Genomic DNA, 27,669 nt, shown 5'->3' with positions numbered 1-27,669 from the left:
CATATATTTGGGGTTATGTGGAATATTTTTGAAAACAAAATGTAAACGTTGCTGTTCGCAGGTCTTGAGACCTGGCATTGCTGAATATTATAATATAAGCTTTTACTTTTTTAATAAGATAAAAGTTTTAGTATATGATGAGACACTCCCGCTAAAGGAGAGCAGAGCGTCAGAACCATGTCATCAGTACAAACAGACGGAAATCCTAATTTCCTTATTATTATGTAGACAAACACAGCACAAATATGAATTTATTCACATTTAAAAGCATTATAGGCAGAAATCCCTTTTGGGCCTGGCTTAACAAACACACAAGTATCCTCACACGGTGACACCCATTCCTCCCTATGACACCCAAAAATACTCCACAGGAAGAGATACTTCACTGACACACACACACACAAACACACACACACACACACACATATATAAAACATGCACCTGCAGCTCTGTGTGGTTTTCGCTGTCAGGAAATTCTGGTGGTTTGAAGCAGGAGGTTTCTAACAGGACTAATATAGATGAACATCAACTGTCTGGCAGATCTTATTAATTAGGGATGAGTAAAACGAGTGTTCAGGCATCCCTCCATCTTACTTTGATCGTTCACACCGTTGTTTGACTTCGTTAGCACAAAGTTTCCGTATGCTCTCAAACACACTGAAAGAAATAGTCCATGTCAGGCACACGAAAGGAGAGAGAGACTCACCAGCTGCCAGGTGGTGTGGACATCACTGTTACTTATTAGACACAACAGAGGAAATCATCAAACACAATCAGGTGACATCAATCAGAAAGAAGCCAGTTTTGATTTCCTCATATAATTAATAGAGTGTCAGCGCAGATTGAGCGGGACTCCTGCCTCCAGCGTGAGAGAAGAGACACTCACTGGAGGACAGACTTGTGTCAGTCAGAAGTTCAGTGTGGAGATAAAGTTCACACTAAACTTAAAGCAGATTGATACAGAAAACACTGCAGGCTTATATTCAGCATCAAACCTGAACCTGAACACAGCAGATACAAAGCTCTGATCACTGACTGCTGACTTACTGAAACTTTTTATTAAAATAGTTGGATTTTTGCCTATAAATGTTATTAAATTATAATAAGTTCTACTAGAAAATATATAGTTGAAAATCAATTTAATTTTATCAAATGTGCTTTAAATTTAGGTGGATTTTACTACACTTTATGATGGTCTAAACAAAGAGCACCAAAAAGTTAGACTAAGCCAGGATTAGGGCAGTAGTTCCAAATAGGACCATTTACTCCGTTTAAAACTACGGGTACTTGCTGCTGTGATGCTGAGGGCTGGTTACATAAATGATGGTTGTTTGGGCTTATATTTTAGGATATATGTCTTCAACTATCCACTTGTGGATGTGGTTTATAAAGTAAGATCAGACATTTGACTTCAGGGGTTGTTAAATCTCTTATTGAAATACAGACAAAAATTTGTCAGAATTTTTTATTTTTTTTATTAACAACGCCAAAAAACAATACATCTCACATAAGCATGACAGTTTTAATACAAAACATGGGGAAAAAATATAAAAACCTGAGATTTGGCATATCAAAAGCAATATTACTCAATCAGATGTGTTGAACCAAGGCAGTGGATGAAGATCATTGCAGCCAAATGGCCCCCTTCTTCTTGTTTGACTCCTCCTCCACATCATCGTAATCTGTTATAAAAAAATTAAATAAAATAAATAAATAAACTAAAACTTAAAAACATGTCAAATACTGTAATTGGATAAATATTTTAAGTCTAACAAAACTGGAAAGAATATATTAAAAAAATATGAAATATTAAATATCTTTAATTATAATGACAACAAAAAAATGTTATAATAACTTACCCAACAGGTTTGTCACATTTCACGGGACACTCATGACCTCATCAACTCCTCCTGAACTCTCTCTGATCAAGAAATGTCATAAACACATCTATATCAGTTTATAAAACACCTTTATCACTTTTGAAGGATATTTTTCCCTTAAAGAGCAGGTCATATGGTATTTTAAAGTGTCCTAATATAGATGCATCTAAGGTGAGGAAGAACACATGTAATTTTCTCAGAATATACATTTAATAATAAAGAATCACTTGTTTCAATGATTTCCAAAAACGATTTGTTTGAAAGCAGCAGTTCTGTAAAACCCTCCCTTCCATAAGCCTACTCTGCTCTGATTGGGTCAGCTGGCCAAGTCTTTTATGATTGGTCTTTCTGTATACAATGCGTGTCAGAAATGAAACTCCCATTAACATAAATATTTTTTTGCTCCAGAGGGTGTATACAATGCGTGTCAGAAATGATAAGATTACAAAAAAATGACCATCGATATCCCACTTTTATCAATTAGACACCTGACGTCCGAGGGAATGATGACGATGCAGGCGCTCAACTGGAAAATCCATCGCAAGCACGACTTGATCAGGACGTCGTTTCTCCAGTGGTAACTCTAAAACTTTGTATGTGGTTTACTATTACGTGATGTGACAGCAGTTTTATTGCATCCATTATTATTATTATTACTTATTTGAGGTGCACGTTTATGTGGGACATGGGTGTTATCCTTGCATGGACAAAGCGTTCTAGCAAAATCCCACGTTGAACTCGCCAAGATAGAGAAGAACGCAGTCCTCGGTAAAATGACGAGCACACAACAAAAAGGTTCGAATTGTATTGTCCGTGGTATTCGTGGAAAAAATAATAATTTTAACAACTAATTCTTCACATCATCATACTTTCAACACTGAAACACAAACACAAAACTTTGCTTTCACCAGCGACAGAAACACAGCGTCTTCTCGACATGATGTAAACACACTAACTAGCAGAACAGTGTTATTTGTGGGCAGGTCAGGAGGTTCGTGATTTCGCGAGCAGGTGGGGGATTATGAAAATGTTATTACCTAGTGATGAACTACCTGTAAAACAGGGCAGAAGATCCGAAAATATGACGGACTCGTTAACGCAATTCAGAGTCGCACTCTGTCTGTTGGAGCGACAATAGGTGCGTCCACAAATCGGTAACTATGTTTCTATCCTTATGATGTTTTTAGTATGAATGAATGTCGAGTAGTGCAGTCACAATGAAACGTTCCAAAAAAGAAAAAAGTGGCACTTTAAATACCTGGATGATGCACTTAAATAACCAAGAAAATCGGAACGTGTGGAATGTTGGGACACTTTCATCCACTCAAACTGTCACAGCTTTTAATTACGAGGCGAAGGGGAAGGGGCTATCCGATCCAATTATGAATGACCAAATAACTGCATCTTAATATAAATTATACACTACATGGTTAAGGACATAGTGCATAAGAACATAGTGGTGAGGGGGCATAGTGTATAGTGTCCGTTTGGGCCACAAGCAATATCTTTATTTATCATGCACTTTTTTGATATCAACTTTGCAGACGGTTTACATTGGAGGAAGCTATTATGTTAAAAAAACTGCAAAAAAATTATTTTTTTCGAAAAACCTATGACCTGCTCATTAAGTGACTTGATTACACACAGGAACAGATGACAAATCTCATGTAAACATACGAAAGGGATGATTATAAAAGAAATAAATAGTTTAGTTTAGCTTGATATATTGTTATCCCCTGAGAGCTGGGTCTATTAATAATGACATCATCATGTGAATTCTCTGAATATAGCGTTCACTCACATAAAAAATATGAGTCAAAATTAAATAAGGCAAAAAAAAAAAAAAAAAAATTTAACACACTAATTTAAAATACTGTCTGTAATGATTTTAGAGGAATATCTAAAAAATTGTGTCATAAACACAACTTTTTTGATATCAGAGTTCTGTCAGCTAGTCATGACATCATCCCTGTAAGCTCTCAGGTGTGTCTTCTACAAATTCACACATTTCATCACAGACACATTCAATACATTCAGAACAACTTTGAACTATCTGTCTTCAATATACTGTAATATTTTTAATTTAAGTATATTATATGTATTTATTAGAGTAAAGAGAGTGACACCTGTCTCACGATCGGGTTCAGTCCATCAGTGACGGACACATCATAGATCCCGGTTGTGTGTCCTTCAACATCTCTTCTGCACACAACACAATATGTTTGGATAAACACAAAGCAAATAATTATCTTTTTAGCAGATTCTGAGGATGAGAATTTATTCAACATGTGGTAATGACTTATGTGATCAATTAAAAATTGTCACTGACCTTTTAGGCCACTGGTCCCTTGTGACCATCATCACCAATATGCAGTCTTGAACTCTTTTGCTAAAAAGGAGAACAGACTGTTAACCACATAAGCAAACACCGCAGAATCTAAATAATACTTGGGTCAATAATCAAATATGTAATATAATTGGGTTCACTTCCTGTATTAAAAAGGGTGGAATAAATATGTGCATCATTTCTCGCGAACCTGAGAGAAGCTCATCAGCATCTTCATGACCCAGAATGCAGTTCTTCAGAGATGAGGACTTCCCTGTTAACGAAGAGCAGCAGCAGTCAGAAACATGTTCATCATTACAAACAGGACTGGGGACTCCTCAGTTCCTTTGCATCATGTAGAAAAAGAAGACAACTCAAATATTAATTTTTCACATGTTAAAATCATTATAGGCAGAAATCCCTTTTTCAACCTGTTAGTAAACACACAAGTATCCTCACATGAACCCATTCCTCACTGCCTTCCAGAAATAGACACACACCTGCACCTACTCAAATATTAATTTCTTGAACACCTCCTTATGACAATCTTTTAAAAAATACTCACAGAACTAACGCACTGACACACACACACACACACACACACACACACACACACACATAACGTGTGCACATATATAAACATGCACCTGAAGCTCTGTGGTTTTCTGTCAGGAATTCTGTGGTTGAAGCAGGAGTTTAACAGGACTAATAATAGATGAACATCAACTGTCTGACAGACTCTTATTAATGCTATTAAATGAGATTGATGGCTCATGTCTCACCCCTCTGAGTGAAGTGGATTGTGTCTGTGCTGAATCTCCTCATAACGCGCCTCAGACATCGTCCTGTGGTCTCCTCCTTAGAGAGAAGCTGTGAGTGGTAGACAGACAACCCCTGCTGTCAGTTCAACAACACACGGGCCACTGACCCCCCTCACACACTGAATAAGACAGCAACAATATGACGTGCTCTCGCGCCGCACTCCGACCTACTCCTCTCACCTCTGTCGCTGCCTGAAGCAGTATAAGCAGTGGCACTAACAGCAGTAAGAGCACAACTACCAGAACAATCACAAGCACTGGGGGGCCGGAGACGAGACCGCTGCGGAGGATTTTGTGGAGGAGAGACTGATGTTGGAGTGGCACTGGAAGGAGAACTGGAGGAAAGCTTATGGTGTTGTTGTGGCAGTGAGTAGTGGACACTGACAACTCTCGAGGCAAGGGTCCTTTCATACACGGCGGGGAAACACATTAACAATCATGGCAATTGATTGCTATTAAAACAAATACAATCACTGAAATGATCCAAAAAAAGTGGGTGACCTACACAGGTGATTGTAAGCGTGCTCTTTTTGTGGGAGCAGTCAGTGTGGTCAAAAAAAAAATAAAAATTTTCGAAGGGAGAGAGGACAGTCCCACAGGTGAAATCTCATTCCCTCTGGCACTCGACGCGTGGGTTCAGGCCCCACAACACCCTCACCAGCACCAAAGATGACGATCCCCATCACGGCCGTCAGTGGCTGCTCCACAACCCAGCGGCCTGCAGCGAGACCACCCGATGGAGTCATCGCTGACGGCCCACTAGGGCCCCCATCATCACAGAGACGCGAGCCCCACACAGCGTCATGAGTCACCTCCAGGTCCTCCCAGCACCTCCCTTATCTCCACTCAGGTCTGAGAGGAACATGAACCCGAAAACACACCTCCATCAACAGTACAACTGAGCAGCGTTTAGCAACATGCACTACAAAACACACAATGAAACTGAGCCAGGGATGTCGTGAAAGGGAATGACTGACCTCGTTGTGGTTGTTGGAAGGCACTATATGTTAAGAATTGACGTGGCAACAAAGGGTACATTACTTAAAGGGACAGTGTTCAGCTTTAGCAACATTCACAACAACAACAACAACAACAACAACAACAAAAAAAAATCATAATGAACTTACTTGAACACTGTCTCTTGTATGGAGATTGTGAGGTAGAACATGTCAGAAGACTCTGAGGAGACTCATGTGTCTGATCTTCTGAGATTAAAACATGTTAAAATTTCATTTACCCCTGAATGCAACAAAATATGAAAAGACACAAAATAATCATATTAAAACAACAAAACGTCTTTTTTAAACCATCTTAAATCAGTTAATATCCATCTCACTTGAGCAGAATGATATTGGCGACTTCATCATTATCACAGTCATGCTGTCCCCAGGGTGAAGATGGACACGTGACATAAAGTGGAGTCATGTTGTCCGACATGTAAGGTTATCAAGCCAATTAGGAGACTTCACGTCCCTCTTGAATTACTGGTTCAACTGCCAGATCTTCCACAGTTCAGCTCTTGACAGATACAGACTCGCTGTGTCTCTGTCCCATCTGGTTGTAACCACATTCCCCAGGATCATTGTAGCAAAACCTCCACATTCCCCTTCACAGCCCTTCACTTTAACTGCTCTCTAACCTGATCTCTTTGAAATGTATGTAGAATAAACGTATGCTGTATCAGAATGACAGTGTTTCATTGATTGTATGCGTTTTTTATTTTCTTTTTAATTTCTAGTTAGAAAAGGATGACCTGTTCCTTAAGTTCCATTAATTCCATTAATGATTTTTTATGTACAAAAAATAAAATAGACTTAATAAACTTCATTTATTAATATATATAAAATACTTATATTGACCAAATGCAAAAGGCATATTTTTAGCTACCCTTTGTCATATAATCATCCAGTCTGTAACTACAGCACATTTTAAGTCTCAAAGTTAGTTGTAAGCTTTTTGTCTCTGATTTACTAAAAAGAACCAACTCATTAGAGATTAGTTTGAGTTTTCAGTATCAGTGTTTTTTTTTTTTTTTTTTTTTTGTTTTTGGATTTAGATTAGTATTATGTTTTTTGTTGTTTTGTGTTGTGTTGTGTAGTTGTGAGTAGTTTGGAAATGTTTGAAAATGTAGTATTATTTAGTTTACCTGAGCACACCGACTGCTACATCCTCCTTGTGTTGACAGTCATGTTTTTCCCCAGCCCTGGGCCGAAGGCAGCTCCACAGGGACGTCTCATTCCCCTCACACTCCACCTCATCCAGCGCATATGGGTCCAGAGAACCAGGACCAAACCATGCTGGTACCTGCTGGTTTACTGAGGGCCACCTCCACACTGCAGCTGTCTGCACACCACATGGGCATCTTTAATATCCCAGGAGTCACACACACTGGTGTCCCCCATGAGCCACTGTGAAAAACCATCCAGCCTCCCTGCACAGTCTCCCCCAGAAGAACCCACCATCCTGATGGACCCGACCTGATATTCAGAGCCAGGAAAAACACCATTATTGCTCATCAAAAAAACTTGAAGAAATAACAACTGAAGAATCTTTTCTCACCAAAGTTCTTCACTGACAGCTGTTGTGTGGAGCTGCAGTTGAGAGTTTGTGAAGAGCTGCAGTTCCTCAGATGAGCTTTACTGTCTGGAGAGATTATTTATTTGTCATTCAATATTTATCTAAAATATACTACATTTGTTGAAATGTGTAGTTTTATTCTGAAACCCATGATTTCAGTGTGGTGTGAATGTGCTCACCAGAGCAGATGACTCCAACATCTCGTCTGGGAGAACATTCAGCTCGACTCCATGAAGAGATGAACATTCTGAGAGTTTTGTTTCATTCCCGACACAATCAAACACATCATCCCGGGTGTTTCAACACTTCGCCTCTCCAAACCAGTCTGATCCCACAACAGACACAGCAAATCCCCAACAATTCAGCTGTCTACAGAGGACACTGGCAGCTCTCATATCCCAGCATGTGCATCACACACTGTGCCCCACTCTCTTGGGGAACTGAAGCTTCCACTCTTCCAGAAAACAGTGTCTGAACCATTTACCAGCCTGAGATCAGTTGTAACCTGGACAAACAACTGACACCCTCTTTCAAACAGTATGCAACTAGTGTCAAGATAATTGAATCATACACGAGCAAGTAATAGTTTTTTGTATTTTATACTTATATATTATTAGTATGATTATGTAATTTTATCTAACGAATGGTCGGCAACCTATGGCACAGAAGTGCACATAATTTGGATCCGCATTCTCGACCAAAATAATAAATGCGCTGTGTACAGTTCCCGGAGCGTGCGTTTGCGTAACCGACATGGTTTGGCAGCTGTTAATGCCCAAGTACCCGTTTTAAAGATCGGCAAACCGGACTGTATAAGATTCTTTTCAAACTGAAAGCATAAAACTAGGCTAACCCGCTACTACTTTTTTTTTCACATGTACAAATAAAAGCTGTGCTTTTTTAATTAAATAAGGATTTATGTTAATTTTCGTTCAATAACGGTTTACAGTCATCAACGCTAAACACCGCCAAAATAAAAGCTTGCTGATTTTTTCAGTTTGCAAATGGATGAAAGTCCCGAATTAAAAATAATAATAATAAAAATCGTAGCCTTTTAATTTTACGTTTACTAATACAATAATTTTTTATTTGTATTTAATATTCACTTTTTTATTTAAAATAAAAACATTATCCACGTTTATTTTATTTATAGATATATATATATATATAGTATATATATTATATATCAGTGGCGGCTCCAGACAATTTTGATTGGGGGGGGGCAATTGGGGGTCCTGGTCATTTCAAGGGGGGTCTCATGAAACCACAAAAAATACAGTGGAATACGCTAGTAACTGCATATTACGGCTACTAAACCACAAAAACAAAACACAGCATATATCAACTACTTTTTAATTAATTAATCAATTGCAGTTGGGTTGCAAACAAGATGCTCAAACTTTAAAGGGTAGTCCACCCCAACACCTGAAAATTAATGTCATTAATACTCACCCTCATTTACGTTCCACCCGTGAGACTCCGTTCAGCTGTCAGAACACAGTATAAGATATTTTATATTTAGTCCCGGAGCTTTCTGTCCCTCCATTGAAATGATTACGTATACTGTCACGTCCAAAAGGGATAAAAAACATCTTCAAGGTAGTCCATGTGAACTCAGAGGGTCCGTTAGCCTTTTTTGAGCATCGGAGGTACATTTGGTCCCAAATCTAGCAAAACTAACGACTTTATTCAGCTTGTCCTTCTCTTCCGGGCCGTTAGAATGATTTTTGTCTCAGCATCGAACATCCATTTTGGTCGAAAAATAGCAAAACTACGACTTATTCCGGATTCTCTTGAACCATTCGGTCCAATTGTAATGAATCGTCACAGCCAAATGGTTTCGCGAGACGAATCATAAGCCCTAATCCCAGGGCGGTAGATTTTGTTTGAACAGTTCACCAAATTGAACGTGTATCGTTTGCCTGTTATTTTTGTTTTTTCATTATTTTTATTTTTATTTTTTGTGTATTGAAACATTGGGGGGTTGAACTATTTTTTTCCTACCCTCTTATTCTATCTATCTTTCTATCTATCTATCTTCTTCTATCTATGTTATTGGATATCTACAATTTTTTTCTATCTATCTATCTATCCTATCAATCTATCCAATATGACTCTAGGAAGCACAATCTAGACTTTATTTATAAAGATTTTACTCCACCTAATATGCATACATTATCTTTTGTTAAGGGACACACATATGAGAGATGAACAACTGTCTATACTGTTTCCTATTTATTTTAAGAATTGTACATTCCACCCTTAATGGCTTTATTTTTTTCTTAAAAGGGAAACAATCGGCTTCTTTGAACACCTGTCTAGACTGTTCCTATTCCCTTTATTGATTGAATGGCATGCTTCTTCCCCTGACCCTGCTCCTCCTCTCCCCTCTGCTGCATTGTTCTACCCTGCTGCTATATTTCCCTCGATCTTATCATACCAACATGTTAGAGATTATAGCACCTCATACCGTTTATGGAATTTGTGTATAATCATCTTCATAAAATTCTAACATAGTCTAGATTATGCTACCAGAAATAAATTCAGTTGAAACCGCCAGTTAGCGGAAGCGTTTCACTGTTTTAATGAGTTAGCCACTCACATCGTGTTCATTTCATACCCAATTCGTGTCAACAGTCCAGATTAATTTAGGGAAGGAAACAAACACCGACGTGAATACTTTTGGTCATTGATATTACAGAACACTATTGAAACATACTAGCAAAAACAGACAGCTGGCTTTGGTAACCTTGTTATAGTTATAGCTAAATACATGTGCAATGGAGTAGCTAGCTAAAATGTTTTGGTGTGGTACTTAGCTATTATATGTGGTGTGTACTTACTATTACACATATTTTCTACCAATGCGACCTCTTTTCATACATGCTTTATGTAAGTATTGTATGGTTGCAGCGCTCTTCTTACCCTCTAGTTAAATATAGTTCGCTGTGGCTGCGCTTCTCCTCATTTTTGTGGCGCTAACGTTCCCGTGTGCTCTCCCATTCAAACACCACCCAACGTTGTCGGCGTTTTTCGGGGAAAGTAGCGCACTGCATTGGTTTGTGGCGTTACCAATCGTATCAATGGAAGGGGAGTATTTTTTGTATGATTTATTATGACAAAACTCATATTTGATTAGGAACAAACTTGTTGTTACAACTAAATGATTTCTTTCTACATATTATGGATCTACTGTGATTTCATGTTGAAATATTGAGTGGGTTTTAAATGATGGATTTGAATATTGGGGGGGTTACCTACCCCCCATCCCCCCCATCAACTACGCCACTGATTAGATCCACAATTTACTTAAGCGCTTTTAACCTTTTTTACGTGGCTGTACACTCCCATCTGAGTTCAAACTGACCAATATCCCGGAGTAATTCATTTTACTCAAGCAGACACTGACTGAACTGGCTGTGAAGAAGAGAACTGAAGTTTTGAACACCAGCCGAGCCAGATAACGAAAGAATTGACCACGTTCCTCCGATTCAAAAACCGGTTGCAGGTGCATCGGTTTCGTGATCAGTAGTGTAAGCTCGGTTTTCTTTTCGACAGTTCGTTCACAACCCCAATTGAAAAAAAAACGTGGTTCACCTATCGGTTCTTTTTGCCCGCTCGACTTAATGCCATTGGCATGACTGCCCTTTCATTCCAAAGCCTGCGTTTTAGCCGCGCTCATACCATTATCAGCAGAACGTTGTCATATCATCACGCAAAAAGACCTAGTTCGGTTCAAGACGCGCTGTGTTTTCCAGTCTGCTTCAGGCTGAATCCTCTCGCAGGCACAGTATCATCAGCGCGCTCGGTGTTCTCGAACCGCTAACGCTCCCTGACAGAAACGGTTCTCGGTTCAGTGTACGCATAATGTCTGAATAGAATTAATTATTATTATTGTTCTGCGTAGTTTAGAAGAGAATCATTTTTAATCTTTATCCCGGATATATATATAATATATATCGATAATATATATTATATATATATATTATTTGTAATCAGGAAGGTGGGGTGGGGGGGTCAAATGGGGGTCAAGGCGTTTTTTTTGGCAGGGGCTTGAAGACCCCCCCAGACCCCCCCTGGCGCCGCCGGTGTATATATATAAATTTTCAAAAAAAACGCAATAGAGTGCAATAATATTGTCACTATTATTAATTTATTTTATATAGTTTTATAGTTATATTTGATGGGTCACACTATGAACCAGGCTGAAAAACGTATGTGCACCCCAGGCTATAAATACTATTAAAGTGTGAGAATTAACTTGCGCTAGTCTACAGACGCGCGCCACCGCTGCAAATACTAGGCGCTTCAGATCAAAGTCTCTGCGGTCTAACAGCTCGTCAATGTCAAAATGACTGAGATGGCCAATCAAATCAAAGTAGGCGGGGTTTACTGTTCACAGAAGCAGAGCGCGAAGCGTCAGTTTAACGTTAAAGAGAGCGAGGTAAGATGAAGCTGCAAGTCATTTTATATTAGTCAACTTTTAACGATATGTTTTACAATAGATACGTTTTCCCCAAATATGGCCATTTTGAGAGAGAGAGAGAGAGAGAGAGAGAGAGAGAGAGAGAGAGAGATGTGTAAATTATCTGCGCCTAATGAAACGGAGTTTAGTTACTTAAATGTAACATGCCGAAAAGGTTGCCGACCCCTGATCTAAAGAGATGGAAAATGTTAATACTCAACCAGAACAGATCACTCCCACATCATTGTCATGAGAACAGCTGTTCTTCTGTGAAGATGATCGTGAACAGACGTCTATCTGAGATTCATTTCCTCTGCACTGAATCTCTTCTGACCAAACACGGCCTTTCCCTTTACCAAAAGCAGCTGCTCCCAGCACCTGTACAGGAGCCCACAGTCCCAGCTCTCTACACACAACCTCTGCGTCCTGCTGGTCAAAGACAGCGTCACACACTGAACCCCATCCTTCTGCACGAAACATCTCCACTCTCCCAGAGCACAGGTGAAGCCCGTCCACAAGTCGAAGTCTTTGCTCTGAGTCTTTGAATTATAAAGACAGATTATTAATTAAACATCTCTACTCAGCTGGAGGACTAGAGAAAACTGGCATTAAATTTTGACATTTTTAAATTTAATTCACTTATTTTGATTTTAATTATGTGTTGTTAATTGACCAGGAGGAAACATGTTCGGATCACTTAGTTTTTTTTTGGCCACGAGATTAATGCGTAAACAAACCAGTGTGTGAAAGAGATGGATTTATTAATATTTTATTTTGAATTAAGAAATTATTACATTATTTAATTATTATATTTATCCACAGGTCTTGGCTACTGGACTGTAGTCTGTGCGCGCGATGTAGACAGCATTCAAATTAAGTTTATCATGAATAAATGTTATATAAACTAATAAAGTACATAAAATATAATAGGCGTAGAAGAAAACATTTTTATCATCCCAGTCTTGTATTTCAATTAGTAATAGTACATAAGTACATAAAATAAAATAGGCCTACAAGAAAACATTTTTATATGTATTTTATTTAATTTTTTATTAAATATGTTTTACTTTACGTTCTGAACAGTTTTGTAAATAATAGCCCACTGTAAATGCCTGACATACCAATAAAGCTTTGATTAGGTCTATGCTCTATGACTTATGGGAATTGCAGTTTAAAGGTTGAATTTAACATACATTTCATTTTTTTCCTGGCTAATTAATAGACTATAATTATACATTTTCATTGATGAATGAATCATTTGCGTATTTCATTTGTAAATGAAAACACAACAAGCTCATTAATTGTCACATACGGGCATAAATACAATCATAAAGTCAAAACTTAATGGTAGGCTATAATTGTCAGACATTTTGCAAAATATATGGTAGCATAATAATACAATTATACAGAACTTTAAATAGGTAAAGCAAGAACTGAAAGGGGAAATAAGCATAAAGAGCAATAAATATAAAAATATAGCCCTAACCAGTTAATGTAATAATATTATTATATTGCATTTATATAATAATAATAAAATACAAATATTAAATAAAAAGACACAATCAGTTAACGGATTTATAAGACTATGGGATGGAGAAAAGTGTTTTATCAATCTCTGATAATCCCAGGTTGCGATGGTCACACAGAGTTGTTTACACATTAAACTCGTAAACATAAGAATGACGTTAATCTCGACAAAATGATCTCATGACCACGACAAAACTACGAAACATGTCCCTCCCGCTCACCGTAGTATATGTAATTTTATCTTTCGTCTGTAATTTGATAATCTTCATTAAATAAACAACGTAAATAAGATTGTTAGATCAGACTGTCTGAATATACAAAAGACATGACATTTAATGGTGATTCTCTTCATCATAGTTTATTTTAACATAAGGAATTAAGATGAATATATTATTATGAACAAAATTAAACAGAGACTGCCTGTTTCATGAGATTGATAGTGATGTTTGTAAACACCAGCATAAATATGTTATTGATTGAGTGTGAATTATGAAAGAGAGATGAAATAACAGACTGAGGTTTGGAGCAGCTTACCTGAACAGATGACACCAGCATCGAAATCATGAGAACAGTACTGCTGTGTATTCTGCCTGTTTGACCTGCAGTCTTTCAGTGCAGTCTCTGATCCACTACAATCTACAAAACCCATTGAAATTGGTCCTGATCCTTGTCCAAAGTGAGCATCATATGTTGCTTTTACAGCCTTCCCACAGTCCAGCTCTCTACACACCACTTCAGCATCAGCAATATCCCAGTCATAATGACACACTGTTCCCCACTGACCACCATTATAAACCTCCACTCGACCAGCACAGGGATTGTCACCATTCACCAGCCTCACACTCACACTGTCTACACATGAGAGAGAGACAATTAGTGAACATACCAAACATAGTATGTAAAAAAGTGTAACATTACATGTAAATTATTTCTTATTTTCATTTAAATAGATTACCTCTTGACTCTGAGTATGTACCTACCAGAGGTGATGAGTTTTACCATATAACACAGAAACATCAGCATCAGACAGTTCTCCATCTTCTCCTTCAGCTCGACACACACTACTTCATCAACTCAGAACTCAGCACAAGTTTCTCGTCTGCTCCTCAAACACACTGAAGAAACTGGCTCCTGTCAGCCCCCTAAAGAGAGAGAGAGACTCACAGCTGCCAATGACACTCACTGTTACCTTATTAGACACAACAGAGGAAATCATCAAACACAATCAGTGACAAATCAGAAAGCAGGATTTTGATTTTTCTCCATATATATCAATAAAGTGTGAGCGCTGATGAGCGGGACTCCTCCTCCAGCGTGAAGAGACACTTCACTGAGGACAGACTCGTGTCAGTCAGAAGTCAGTGTGGAGATAAAGTCACACTAAACTTAAAGCAGATTGATACAGAAACACTGCAGCTTATATTCAGCATCAAACCTGAACCTGAACACAGCAGATACAAGCTCTGATCACTGACTTCTGTAAGTCTGAACACTTCAAACACTTACACAAACTAACTAGAACTAATTTCTCATGAATAATTTTAATAAATACACAAACTTACTAGAACCAATTTCTCATGACTATTTTTAATGAATAGAACATTTTAATCTCACTGTTTCTGGATAAATTATGCATAATATTACTTTTGATGAGTTTTTATTAAATTAAATATTATCTATTTTCATTAGGTATAACTTTGAGAATAAAATAACAGCAGTAATCATGTGTTTAATACTGCGCTGCTGCATTTGTCCAGCAGATGGCAGCAAAACACTTCTTATTGTAAAGAGGAGCAGACGAGGGTCTTGTCTCTGTGTTGCTGCATGAGGAACTTCTCACCAGTGAAAGTATTACAGGACAGCCTTTATTATGTGGAATGCCAAAGTTCCCAAAATAATAAATAAGTGAGTATATAAATATAAAAATAAAATAAATAAATAAATAAATAAAATGTGAAAAAATCAGACTTTTATTTTCCATTCTTTATGTATAATTGTATTTTTCAACATTTATTTTTCATCATTTATTTATTTATACATTTATTTCCATATTTATGTATTATTTATATATATATATTATTTCCATATTTATTATATATATATATATATATATATATATATATATATTTATATATGTATTTATGTCACATTTTAATAAATGTGAAAATATATAAATGTTGACAAATACATACATAAATAAAAGTGAAAATAAATAAGTGTATAAATAAATCAAAAAAATGTAAAATGCAATTATACATATTTAAGGAAATATAGAAAGACTTAATATTTGTTGTTTTACATTTTTTGTAGATATATTTATTTATTAGATTAGTTTCAGGTCACGGCTGGAGAACAGAGGAGGAGTTTTGAGAAGCACTTTAACTGAACCCAGTTATCTGATAACAATCATTTATTCAGTGACTCAGATTTTGTTTTGAAATACTAATTTACAGTATCCAGGAATGAATTTAATATAGCTTTCAGTCTCTTTGGAAATTTGTCTGCTCTTTAGAAACAATAATAATGGCTCAATGATTTCTGTTGAGTTCACTGGTTGGTATTTGTTTCTCAATGCAAAAGTGTCATTATAAAGTCAGATTCTTTTTTGGACAATATTAGCTCAATTCCTTCCGCAATTTGCTATTGAAATAATATTTATGATGATATTAACTGGCCACATGTGTGGTCAATCCCTCAGTTTTTTTTTCCTAATGAATAAAGTTAAAGAAATATCTCACAAAATTATTCACAGATTTGACCCTGTTAAGCATTACTTACAAAAATGTAAAAACACCATTAACACATCCTGCTCTTTTTGTCAATCTTTGCATAAAACTATAAGTCACTTGTTTTGGGATTGTCCTTTCAATTATTTTGGAGTAAAATTAATACTTGAATTATTCAGAATGTATTACGTGATTTTTCTTTGTATAATTATATTTGGGTGTTTTTTTTAAAGACTAAAAATACAAAAAAGCACTTCACATTGTGGCCGCATCACCATCTCAGGTGTAGATTATTTTCTAATAATTCAATGGTCTGTCATCAATTATTACTTGTAGACCATTACTGATTACAGATTACATGATGAAAACTGTAGTTAGTAGGGTAATTCATTTTAGGTAATGTATTCTGACTACTTTTTAAATAACTTGTTTTAAACTTAACATTAAACGTACCATATTGATATATAAAAAAAAGCAAATAGAATGAAAATATATTTAAAAATATTTGATGCCATCATCATACAATGCATTAAAAATGACATTAATTCAGAGATTCCCAAACTGGGCTTAATGTAAGAACTGCAGTGGGTTTGTGAGTTGATTAAAAAGTTAATAATTATTTAAATCATAAAAATGTCAAATAAATTTGAACGCTTAAACACTAAAAACAGAAATATTTTATTTGTTTTGTCCACAGCCAAAGTCTTTCAGGTCAGATTTCTCAATTCAGCAGTTAAGGTCCTTCTGGAAGTGATGACGACTGTATAGTGTTTCACAGCTAGACATCACCAGTATTTAGTAACTTGCATAATTATTTGTGTCATACATGATCTCATTTCTTGAGAGGTGCTTTTATCACCCAAATTCAGAAGCATGGTTGTTTGAAAGATTTTTTTAATATTTTTTTGATGATTATTTATTGTGAATATAGTTAAAACTAAATGTATGACACAAAGTAGGATTTTTAGAGAGTACATTTTAAAAGAGAGAGAGAGAAAAAGATGAATTTGGGAGAATCAATAAATTATGAAAAATTTACTGCCATTGTGTGAATAATATGTAATAATGTAATCAATAAAAAGTAACGGTAAAACTTTATTTTATGGTTACATCTATTAGTTGCTTATTACTAATAACTATGACTTTTCTCTCAATAAATTCTTAATTTTCTGCTAATTAATAGTGAATAAGGTAGTTGTTAAGTTTAGGTATTGGGTAGGATTAGGGATGTAGAGAAAGGCATTAATATGTGCTTAATTAGCACTAATACATGGCTAATATTCTAGTAATATACATGCTAATAATCAACTAATAGATGTAACCGTAAAATAAAGTGTTACCAAAAGTAACTGTAATCTGATTATGAGCATTTCTAAAATGTAATGTACTCTAATTATGAGTACTTGATTTTTGGAATCTGATTACATTACTACCCAGCTCTGGAAAACATTTACTGTGTGTACCATGGTACTGTATATACAATAAATGCCATATAAAGTATTATCATCACTTTACTTTTTTGGAAATTAGTGTGCTTAATATTTACTCATCAGAAACACTCACTCATACAGAAATCAAGAGTGTATTCTTTTCATGATCTGAATTTAAATGAGCTTTCATTTTATCAGGTTTTAAAAACAGTCTGAAAACCAACTTTTTTTTCATCAGCACAAAAAGAAAGAGAGAATAACATGACCTGGCCACATATTTGTTTGGACACCAGAGAACCACAGATTAATAAAAAATAATCAGAAACCATTGATTAAAAGGGTTTACGTACAGGACACAAAGGATGCTGTTCTCCTCAGAGGAGCGCTCACTGACTCAGAAAGAGCCTCTGTTGGGTTGCATTCATATCTCAGAGCATTTTTGTCTTATTGGAGACATTAGAAGTGTTCTGGATAAATAATGACACTTAAAAACTTTAATAGTCATTAGATTTAAGATAAAAGTTAAATAGTCTAAGTATTCAGAACAATTATATATTTAGATTCAGAACCATTAGTTGCACTACATAATTCATCCACAAGATGGAAGTAATGCACATATAAATGTGTAAACATATAAATGTGTTGTCATGATTAATTAATTGAATAATAATAATATTTAGTAATTAATAATAATTATTATTAGTATTAGTAGTACTTGTCAGTACTTTTTTTATGAAAACATTGACCCGATAATTTAGATTTGGGCTATTTGGTAAAAGTAAAAGAACTTATGTCATCCTATTATTTTTTTAATTAGTTTAAAAAAGCTACAACAGTTTAAACCTGTAATATTTAATGAAAACACAAACCAATACATTCTCACCTGTAAAAGAATTTCCCATTTTTTCTGGTAATTTATTTAAGTCTGTGTATTTTTATAGTGTTGTGATATATATATACATATAGCTTCTTTAGTAACATTATAAACATTTGTAATTTACTTTGTGGAAAGTTTTTGGTTATTTTACTTTTGTCTCTTCAGATAATTTATCCTCATGGTTCACCCCAGAACTCAGAGTTATGAAATCTAAGGGTAGGCGTCTTGAAGGATTATAACCTTACCTTCATGCTCATGCTGCATGTGACTTATTCAGACGAGGTACTGAAATATAAAGAAGCACTCAACACTGCATGCTCTACCTTTCCAGTGTTAATAATAAAGCAGTGTAAACACAAGACTCTTTTCTCTGAGATTAACAAACTTCTCAAACCATAATCTTATACAATAAATGCCTCTATTGACCTTTGGAAAACTTTTCGGTAATTTTTCCAATAAAACTGGTGTCATCTACCAAGCTTTTTCCCCATCTGCTCCTCCACATTTTTCTTCTTCTCAGTCTGTCCACCCGTTCTCAACCTTTTTACCTACTAATACATCTGAGGTTGAACAGCTGATTAATAAATCTAACTCCTCTTCCTGTCAGCTTGGCCCAATTTCATCTCACTTACTCAAAAACTTCTTGCCTACTCTCAACTATCACCCATATGATAAACAGATCCCTTGATACTGGTTATGTTCCACTAGGTTTAAAAATAGCTCCAGTACTTAGGAACCCAAGTCTTTTTGCTAACCTGAGTAACTTTAAACCAGTTTGCAATCTTTTGTTTATAGCTAAGGTATTTGAAAAGCTGTCACACAGTTGCAGTCTCTCTTGGATAAACCTGCTTGAACAATATCAGTCTGGTTTTTGAGTTTCTCACAGTACTGAGACTGCTCTTGTAAGAGTAAATGACTTTCTCCTGGTCTCTGACACTGGTGTCGTAAGTCTCTTGGTTCTCCTGGATCTGAGTGCAGCGTTTGACATTCAGTACTCCTTTCTCATCTGTCTGTTATTGGTATCACTGTTAATGTCCTTCGGTTAACTTCATGTCTCTCAGACAGGCAATAATTTGTGTGCATTATCAAACACTAATCTCGCTCTGTCACTATCCTCCGTCGTGTTCCTCAAGGATCGGTTCTTTAAAATAATCACAGAAATGTGAGAATACAAGAGAACAAATTAAACAACCTGTCTGCTTTATATATTTGTTCTAAATTTGTTTACAGTTTGTTTGCTGTGTGTTTTTGTAACACGTTCCCTGTTTGTGTTCATTGTCCCTGTTATGTTCCTGTTCTTGATTGGATTATATTCTTTCTCTTGTGTCTTTTGAATAAAAAAAGAATTAAAAATAACTCAAATTGTACGGCTGATCGAGAACTACATGCAGGACTTCACCGAGCTGACACACTTGACTGATATGCAGGAGGAATGCCTCCCAATTTTTTCTGAGTGGGCTATCTGAGTCGTTTGCCTTGCTCATGTGATCGTGGGACTCTGAGTGGACTCTGGAATATTGTATCAACCTGGCATTGCAGGCTCTGCCTTTACTGTGGGAGTCACGGAGTGGGAACGCCATCCCAGAGACCACCATCATCATGGCTGCCATACCAGAATCTACTAGTGCTGTCTCAAGGTGTTTAGGACTGGCTTCCAAGGTGACGGACCCTCCTTTGATGCCACAGAGGCCATATCTGAACTCTGTCTATATTATATCTGCCTGTCTGATCATGACCACAGTATTCCTGACTACCAGAAACCCTGTCTGCAGGACATAAAGTGAACATACTTTTCCAAAAATTTTATCAGAGATGCTGTTTGTGGGTGTTTATGTGAAGTTATTTATCAACAATTTTTAGAAAAATATAAAAGTTCACTGGTCTACAAATAAAGAAATTGTTTAATGATATTTAAGTTGAAGGTACTGTGAACTGTTACAGGATTGTGAATCTGAAATCATAGCACAATATCCTATATATACACACACAAATAACAGACGAGAAGATACGTCTTTACCAACCGCGCAGTCGCTCTGACTGGCGCATTTTTATTAAAACAGAAAAAACACGTGCATTCATTCAGTCACTGATTAGGTCACATGACATCTCACAGTGTGACTGGATTGGCTGTCCCAAATAGAAAAAAACAAAAATACAAATGAGAGCATACTATTTATACATGTCAACAGAGAGAGAGAGAGAGATGCGTAAATTGTCTGCGTCTCTCTCTACAAACAATGAAGCTGAGTTTAGTTACTTAAAAACAGCGATTTTACCCCATCCTTGCTGAGAAATATAATGCAGCGATTCAGTATCGATTAATAAAAGTCGCGTGGCAGCGCTGACAACAAGTTTATGAGCTTCTGAATGTTGCTTTTTGCACTGCGCGATCTCAGATCTGTGTGTGCGAGTGACAGTGCATTAATATAGAACAATTATTAAACTGAACAGTTTTAATGCACTGGCCTTGTCACACACATACAGTGGTGTTCAGCACGGTCACTCTGTATATCTGTTATTTAAGAAACTTTTGAAAAGTTTAAAAAACAATTTATGAAAAAATCTTCAGAAACGATTTGCATGAAAATCAAATGGGCCTGTTGTCCTTGTGTCTCCACATGAGGGAACTTTTCCCTGCTGAACTTTCTTTGTGAAAAAAAAAAAAAAAAAACCTTTCTAGAGCAGTGGTTTTCAAACCTGTCCTGGAGGCACCCGTACGCCGCACATTTTGTATGTCTCCCTTATAAGACACACCCAAATCAGGTCTCGCAGTCTCTACTGATGAGCTGATGAATTGAATCAGGTGTGTTAGATGAGAGAGACATGCAAAATGTGCAGGGCAGGGGTGCCTCCAGGACAGGCTTGAAAACCACTGTTCTAGAGAATGCTACAAATCTAATTTCATTCATGTAGAGCTCATTTCACAGCACATTCTTTTTACTTTTTTGTCTACTGCTATAATATATTCTACAACTCAGAGACAGAATAATGTAAATACACTGTAGCAGTGAGAGTGATGTTTCTGGTATTTTCATTCAGTTGTATAATAACAGCCTTTAAAGTAGGATTACCAGACCTCCCCGTTCTCCAGGAACAGTCTGGGTTTTTAGTGTTCTGACCCTAAATGGAGCTGTTCCTGTAAAATGTTCCCGATTTTTCAGCACGTTCAAAACAGCTGCAAAGTCTGACCACCAGAGCCGACTGGTCAGGGGTGGCTTTAACACTTTGTGGACCCTAAGCAATGTCTAGACCCCAGGCCCCCTCGGTACAAATCACGTTCCAGTGGAGGGGGTCACTGCTACTTCAGTGTGAGTCACTATTACCATTATCTGTCTCCACAAAAGCTGGCATGGCAGGTCTACTTCTGACACTGGAAATGTTCCTATGCATATTGGGCACTGGTCTTCAAGTGCCTACACATTAAAGATAAAATGTATGCAGGAAAAATTTTATAAAATAGGAATTGATAATTGACAATGTTCAATTTAGCTTTTGCTTGTGTACCTCCTGAAGGGTGATTGTGACATTGGATGATGTTGCATCAGGTCTAAGGTTTTGTCTTGAAGATGTTACCTCCTCCATCAACATGATTTTTTCTTCCTGCAAACAGAAAAGAAAAATGTGATGTTCTACTGATAGAATTCTAGGCTGTTAGGAGTAGTCACAAATAAAAACACCCCTTAGAAGTCAGAGGTATGTTGAAATGTGGAAGTTAGTTCATTAAAAGGTCTTCAAAGCAAAGTCTTTGCAAGGCTGTAGTGGTACTGGCTGACAAGTCCTGAATATCAGTCCTTACTACTGAAGTATTGAGTTTTGCAATTGTCACAGGTCTTACAGATAGTACAAAACAAACCTGTTATTAAAATGCACAATACACAGTCTTGTAGACTGGGGTGAAGTCAGAATGTACAGACATCGGTCCCAAATCGTTGTATTTTAGAAAACTTAATGGCAGACTACAGCTGTGGGGTGCCGCGAATAGAATTGAGTGTGCATACGGTCATAATTTATTAATCATAACCCGCCAAATGAGCTAGTTATTTGATGTGCGTTACTCACCTTACTTCACTGGAGCTATAATAATCTATAATCTCTGAAAATATTGTCCTGCTGTAGTGTCTCCAGTCATCAGTCTCAGATTCTGCATCAGATCTTCCAGCTGCATACAGACCCCCAGAGCTGGTAAACAGTGGGCTTTCGCTGCCCTCAGCAGGGCTGATATGTCCACCAACTTCTTTGAGGCATTGCAGAAACCAAAAGTAGTGTTTTCCTTTTGTTTTAAATATATATACACACACACACACACACACACACACACACACACATATATATATGCAAATCAGATTGAGAGCATTTTACCTTCTATCGCCCTCATGCGGTCTTGTGTGGAGCTGACAGCACACAGCACGTCATCTGGACTCACACACACAAACGTGCTCCAAACATTACGCGTGTAAAAGTCCACAGTGTGCGCATTTGAGATAATTAATGATATGGAGAGAAAGCGCTTAAGTTCATTTATTTTTTTTTAAAGTGTCGACGGATATGTCATTAAATGCCATTGTTCACGGACACAGAAAAGAGAGAATATTTAGTGAGAGCAGGCTGAGCAGCAGCTGTTGACACAGTATTTAAGACATAAGTAGTCGAATCAGGATATGATTCCTCTGAGCGACCGACTGCGCGGCCATGTTGAGTGTACCAGCGTGCGTTCTGTTGAATGGCGAAACGAATATGTTGCCCTCACACAAATGGTGTTTATCTTGAATAGTAATGCCTTGGGATCATCCTTACGTCATTACTTTGCGTCTGTATGCGAGAAACAAACAACCGTTTTGTTCACAAATGAGTAAATGTTAACGTGAAACATGGGACCTTTAAAACAAAACGCAAAAACTAAAGTTCGGATTAAAGGAAAATACTTCAATAGCAAATGTGCACATGGTGGTTTAACACACAACGACAAAAAGAAAAGAAAATGGGTGCCGGAGAACAAAGTTTTTGATGGCAGTTTAAAAGAAGGTGAGTAACGTTAGTCCACTTTAAACATAGCCAGTTTTTCAGAAAATATATTTTAGATGTAGAAAGTTAACACTGAATAAACAAATCTGACATAATGGTCAGTGACAAATAAAGACGTCTGAAATGAGAAAAATCTGTAAAACGCACGTGCTTAGTTCTTAGATATGTATCCTTGCTTTAAACGCTGGTTACATTTTTGAAAAACGTTAATATCATGTTATACAAAAAAAGTTACTTATGTATTTTTCTTTTAAATTGCCACAACATATTTTGATCAACGTAATAGATCCAGAAAAAAAGAGCGTCATGTCATCGACCAAAATATACAACAAATATTAACTAGGAATAAATGTAGGTGTGTTACTGTTTGAATCTCATTCCCTCTCATTCTTTCTCAGGTCAGGGATTTGCCTTCACAAGGAAGGAGAAGATAAAACATGAATTATACCAAGTGTCTTCTCAGAAAAGAGGAAGAAAATGCAACCATCACCAATCCAGTTAGAGGCGGAATATCCCGAGCATCTGAGACATCTGTACCGACTAGATGAAGAAGAAGAAAAAAGAAGAAAGATGTAAAGAGAGTCTGAACACTTAGATGAAGAGACAGAAGCAGGTGATGAACTAAAACTAAAAACAGTGTTGGATTTACCTTGAGTTTAATGTGTAAAACATAACGACTGACCAAACTACCGTCTCTGATTCAGATGATGAACCAGCAGAGACTGACAGAGACAGTAACAGATAGTAAAAGAAATATATATACACACACACACACACTAAGCCACATTTCTGATTTGTGTCATCAGCTCCCATAAGACTCCATTCATCCGAAGGAAGCAGAGAAAATATCATCGTATCACAGAGATACTAAGCAAAGAATATGAAAAGGATAAAGGAGGAACGTGCAAGAGGTGAGGAAATAAAAATTGACAAATGCACTTCTTGAAGCCATCAGTATGATGGAATTGTTGTACATTTTTCAGTTTTCTAATCAATCTTCTTTGTGATGGTCATTAAGGAAGACTCGTTTATGTCATGTAAACCAACACACATTTAAATCATCCTTTACATTCTTTGGCAAATGATTGATGCAGTTTTATTATGTGTGTCTGTTGTAGAAAATTCTTGAAAGACAAAGCTCAGCGAGAGGAGGAGGGCTCTGAAAATCATATAAGCGCCTGAGAAGTACCAAGGGGCGGCGGGGCAGGGACAATCAGGTTTGACCCGATAGAAAAATGTTCCCCCCCCCCTCCCCTGAAGAGAAAAAAAAAATAAAAAACCCCCCCCCAAGAAAGGTCCTGCCTCAACCTGTGTCTTATATCACCCCTATCCCCTGACAAAAAGAGATATTGCTGTTCAAGCCACCCTTCCTCAAGCTCAGCGACAAAGCTCCCCTATTCCCCTAAAATATCAATGCCCAGTTAGAATAATTCATAGACCTACACACCAAATAGGCTGTTTAGAGTTGAGAAAAACTAGAACATCAGCACAACCTAAATCTTAATGCAGCTATTGTGCAAAGATTCAAGCTCAGCACAAATTTTCATTATTTTTTGAAAATGAGAAACTGCATTTAGAGTTCAAATGAGACCATACACAATAAATATGCAGTTTTTTTAAAATGTTGTTTATACTTGAGTTGAGTTTAGGTTGAATGCAAAAAAATATATGTCCTTTCCCAAGTCATATTCGTTTATAAACAATTTTAAATTGGTTTTACTTGAGTTAAGTTTGTGAAAAAAAATATGATGCTTTAGATCTATATTTTATTATTATATTTAGCTATAAAATGCTGTCAAAAGCTGAACTGCCTAAAAGTGCTTTCTTAAACATTTGTAAAATTTTGCATAATTTCATTTTTCTTCTAACCGTTCTTTTAAAAATATATTTTTGTGACATGATGAATGGATGGTATATTTTGTTTATTAATTGAAGAGCATTGAGATCAAAATAAAAGGCCAAATACTAAAATACAAATACTCCGAAATTTGTTGTTGATGAAAGCATTTAAACTTTCATAAAAACAGAAGGCATTGATGCACTATATGTAGAGGAAAAATATACAAGAAACTCTCAGTAGAACCAGTAACCTGTAATATGATTTCACACAAACAGTCTCCTCAGAGTCATATGGCTCCTCCCACTTTTTAAGTATTTGACTACTTCCCCACATCATTCATAGTCTGTTTCAAAAAAAAAAAAAAAAAGCATATTTTTTCATTATTCATATAATAATTATATCATTATTTAGTTTTTAAATTGGGTTTAATTATAAATTTATAATGATTGAAAGTAAGATTATGTAAAAAGGTAACAATAACCAACCCAGCATGTTTCTCTCCACCCATTCTCGTCGGTGCTGTTCTTCACATCATCACATCATAACTACAGCATTCCTGTTCTCCCTCTGATACACATGAAATAAAACCTCACACTGTAATGTGTAACACAGCTTGTGTCATTGATCTCTTTCTCCTCACGACTGTCTGAGACTATTCAATTAAACCTGATAAACCTGATGATTCATTAATGGTTTCAATACATGTTCAATATGTAACCATGATATATATATAATACAGCAGTGTGATGATAAAAAGCAGTTCTGTGTGGACTCACCTGTTACACATTGAAAGTTCTGTCCAGTGATTATGACATCATCCATAATGCTCCGATGCGTCCACTACACATACATGAAGCTAGGAAACAGCCACAACAAATATAATCATATCAGAACTGACTCACTGTAGTATCATTTTAAAGGTTTGATGTTAAACAAACAGGATAAAAAGCAAAAAAACATTAATATTAGAGTCTCGGTCCACCTCTCATGCACAGAATTATAGCTCTCTGTGTGTCTTCTACAAATTTTATCATAAAAAGAAAAAATACATGTGTATGCGTATATAAAACAGAGTGACACTGTTTTACGATCTGGTTTCAGTCCATCAGTGATGACATCATCATAGTAGCCTGGCGTGATTTCCTTCATCTCTTCTGCATCAAAACATGTTCATATATTTGGGGTTTTGTGGAATATTTGTTGCAAAACAAAATGTAACCTGTGCTGTGTGACAGGTCTTGAGACCTGGCATTGAATCACATTATTATTAATATACAGCCTTTTTACGTTTTTAATAATAGACGTTTTTAGTATTAAGAACAGCCTCACACACAGCCTTTCAGTCATTGGTCAAATATTTAATTTAGTGACTAGACTGGACAGTTTATAAATGTGAATTACATTTTAGATATTCTCTTGGGAGTCTGACCATTATTTATTTTATGTTTTTATTTAATTAATCTTCATCTCTCTTACCATGGTTTTTTGTTGGGCCTATTAAGCAAACACACACAACCTCGCATGAACCAGTTCCTTAACTGCCTTCCAAAAATATACATAGTTAGTCGACCACAACATAAACACTGCACCTGCAGCTCTACGTTGTTTTTCTGTCAGGCATTCTGTGTTTTGAAAGCAGGGAGGTTAATAGGACTAATAATAGATGAACTCAACTGTCTGACAGGACTCTAGTATTAGATATTAAAATGAGATTGATGGCTCATGTCTAACCCTCTGAGTGAAAGTGATTGTGTCCTGTAGCTGAATCTCCTCATAAACGGCCTCAGACATCGTCCTGTGTCTCCTCTTAGAGAGAGCTGTGCGTGTAGACAGACAAACCTGCTGTCAGTTCACAACACTTGACTGATCACACACTGAAAAAGACACAATATGACAGTCTATGGACTTCTCCTGACTATCCTCATCACTCTTTTTCTGCTGAATCAGTATAGCATTGGCCACTAAGAGTAAAAAGTAATGAACACAACTCCCAGAACAATCACAAGGCACTGGGGGGACGGAGTGAGACACTGCTGAGGAGAATATTTTTTGTCCCTTCAGCTTATTTCGATGGATTTACTCACCACGTAGGCATACAGTAAAGCAGGGCTGTACAAAAAAAATGACTATTAGAGATCATATTAAAATCATTTAAATATCATCTAAGCAGTACGTAAC

At 36.5% G+C, this 27,669-nt stretch overlaps 1 protein-coding gene across 1 annotated transcript in view; it reads right to left on the bottom strand.

The window, feature by feature from the left end:
- Positions 1 to 23,687, bottom strand: part of LOC122137105 (deleted in malignant brain tumors 1 protein-like) — a 130,088-nt gene extending 106,401 nt beyond the window's left edge. The window contains exons 1-5 of the mRNA XM_042722588.1: positions 22,989 to 23,687; positions 22,737 to 22,863; positions 14,577 to 14,738; positions 14,131 to 14,448; positions 12,291 to 12,608 (exon numbers count right to left, since the gene is read on the bottom strand). Coding sequence (XP_042578522.1) covers positions 12,291 to 12,608; positions 14,131 to 14,448; positions 14,577 to 14,634 — 694 coding nt within the window. The 5' untranslated portion in view covers positions 14,635 to 14,738; positions 22,737 to 22,863; positions 22,989 to 23,687. The remainder of the gene's footprint in view (positions 1 to 12,290; positions 12,609 to 14,130; positions 14,449 to 14,576; positions 14,739 to 22,736; positions 22,864 to 22,988) is intronic.
- Positions 23,688 to 27,669: the final 3,982 nt, after the last annotated feature.

Source organism: Cyprinus carpio, chromosome B4, assembly GCF_018340385.1.
Source record: "Cyprinus carpio isolate SPL01 chromosome B4, ASM1834038v1, whole genome shotgun sequence".
In the NCBI taxonomy this organism is placed as follows: domain Eukaryota; kingdom Metazoa; phylum Chordata; class Actinopteri; order Cypriniformes; family Cyprinidae; genus Cyprinus; species Cyprinus carpio.
This window is presented reverse-complemented; position numbering and strand designations above follow the sequence as displayed.